At 50.8% G+C, this 658-nt stretch overlaps 1 protein-coding gene across 1 annotated transcript; it reads left to right on the forward strand.

The window, feature by feature from the left end:
• Nucleotides 1-10: 10 nt before the first annotated feature.
• Nucleotides 11-658, forward strand: TM35_001461030 (putative calpain cysteine peptidase; the record flags this gene model as incomplete). Its single annotated transcript, XM_029031904.1, has 1 exon — nucleotides 11-658. A coding segment is annotated over one exon (648 nt), but the record flags the coding sequence as incomplete, so codon positions are not given.

Here is a 658-nt window from a genome sequence, read left to right on the forward strand (position 1 = left end):
GAAAGAACGTATGAAGCTCAAGCAGAATGCTGCTCCTAATGCAAGCAGGATCAGTGAGCTTGAGGACGCGATGAATGAACGCGCGCATGAGTTGGCAAGGCAAATGCATGAAAAAGAACGTACGTACCTCGATCCCGAACCAGAAGGAGTCCCACTTGATCTCCTTCCACTAAATGAAGACGAAGCGTTCAGCAAGATGGAGCGTGACCTACGCGAATCAAATAGTGAACATGGTAAGAATAACATAATGATCTCTGCGCTTGAAGGTGAGCTAAACGATCGGGCGCTCGAGCTTGCAAAGGAACTAAAGGATACTGAACGTGAAATGTTCCTTGATCCACAACCTGGAGGTGTACCACTCAGCGAGCTTCCGCTCGATACAGACGAACCCTTCCATACAATGGAGATTGAGCGTCTGCGACTCCGCAAGGATGATCCGATAGGAAATGTAGATAGTATCAAGCAATTAGAAGACCAGATGAACGAGCGTGTGGAGGAGTTGGCCAGGGATCAGTTGCAGGAAGACCTTCGCGGTCTCGTGCCTAACCCAAGGGGTGTTCCATTGGAACTACTGCGACCCCACGCTGACAGCAAGTTTGCGTCGCACTTACCCGAGTTGCGGCGTCTCAAGAAAGACCCAAAGCGCAACGCCGACGCC

The sequence above is a fragment of the Trypanosoma theileri genome (genome assembly GCF_002087225.1).
Source record: "Trypanosoma theileri isolate Edinburgh chromosome Unknown TM35_Tth_146_V1, whole genome shotgun sequence".
Classification (NCBI taxonomy): domain Eukaryota; phylum Euglenozoa; class Kinetoplastea; order Trypanosomatida; family Trypanosomatidae; genus Trypanosoma; species Trypanosoma theileri.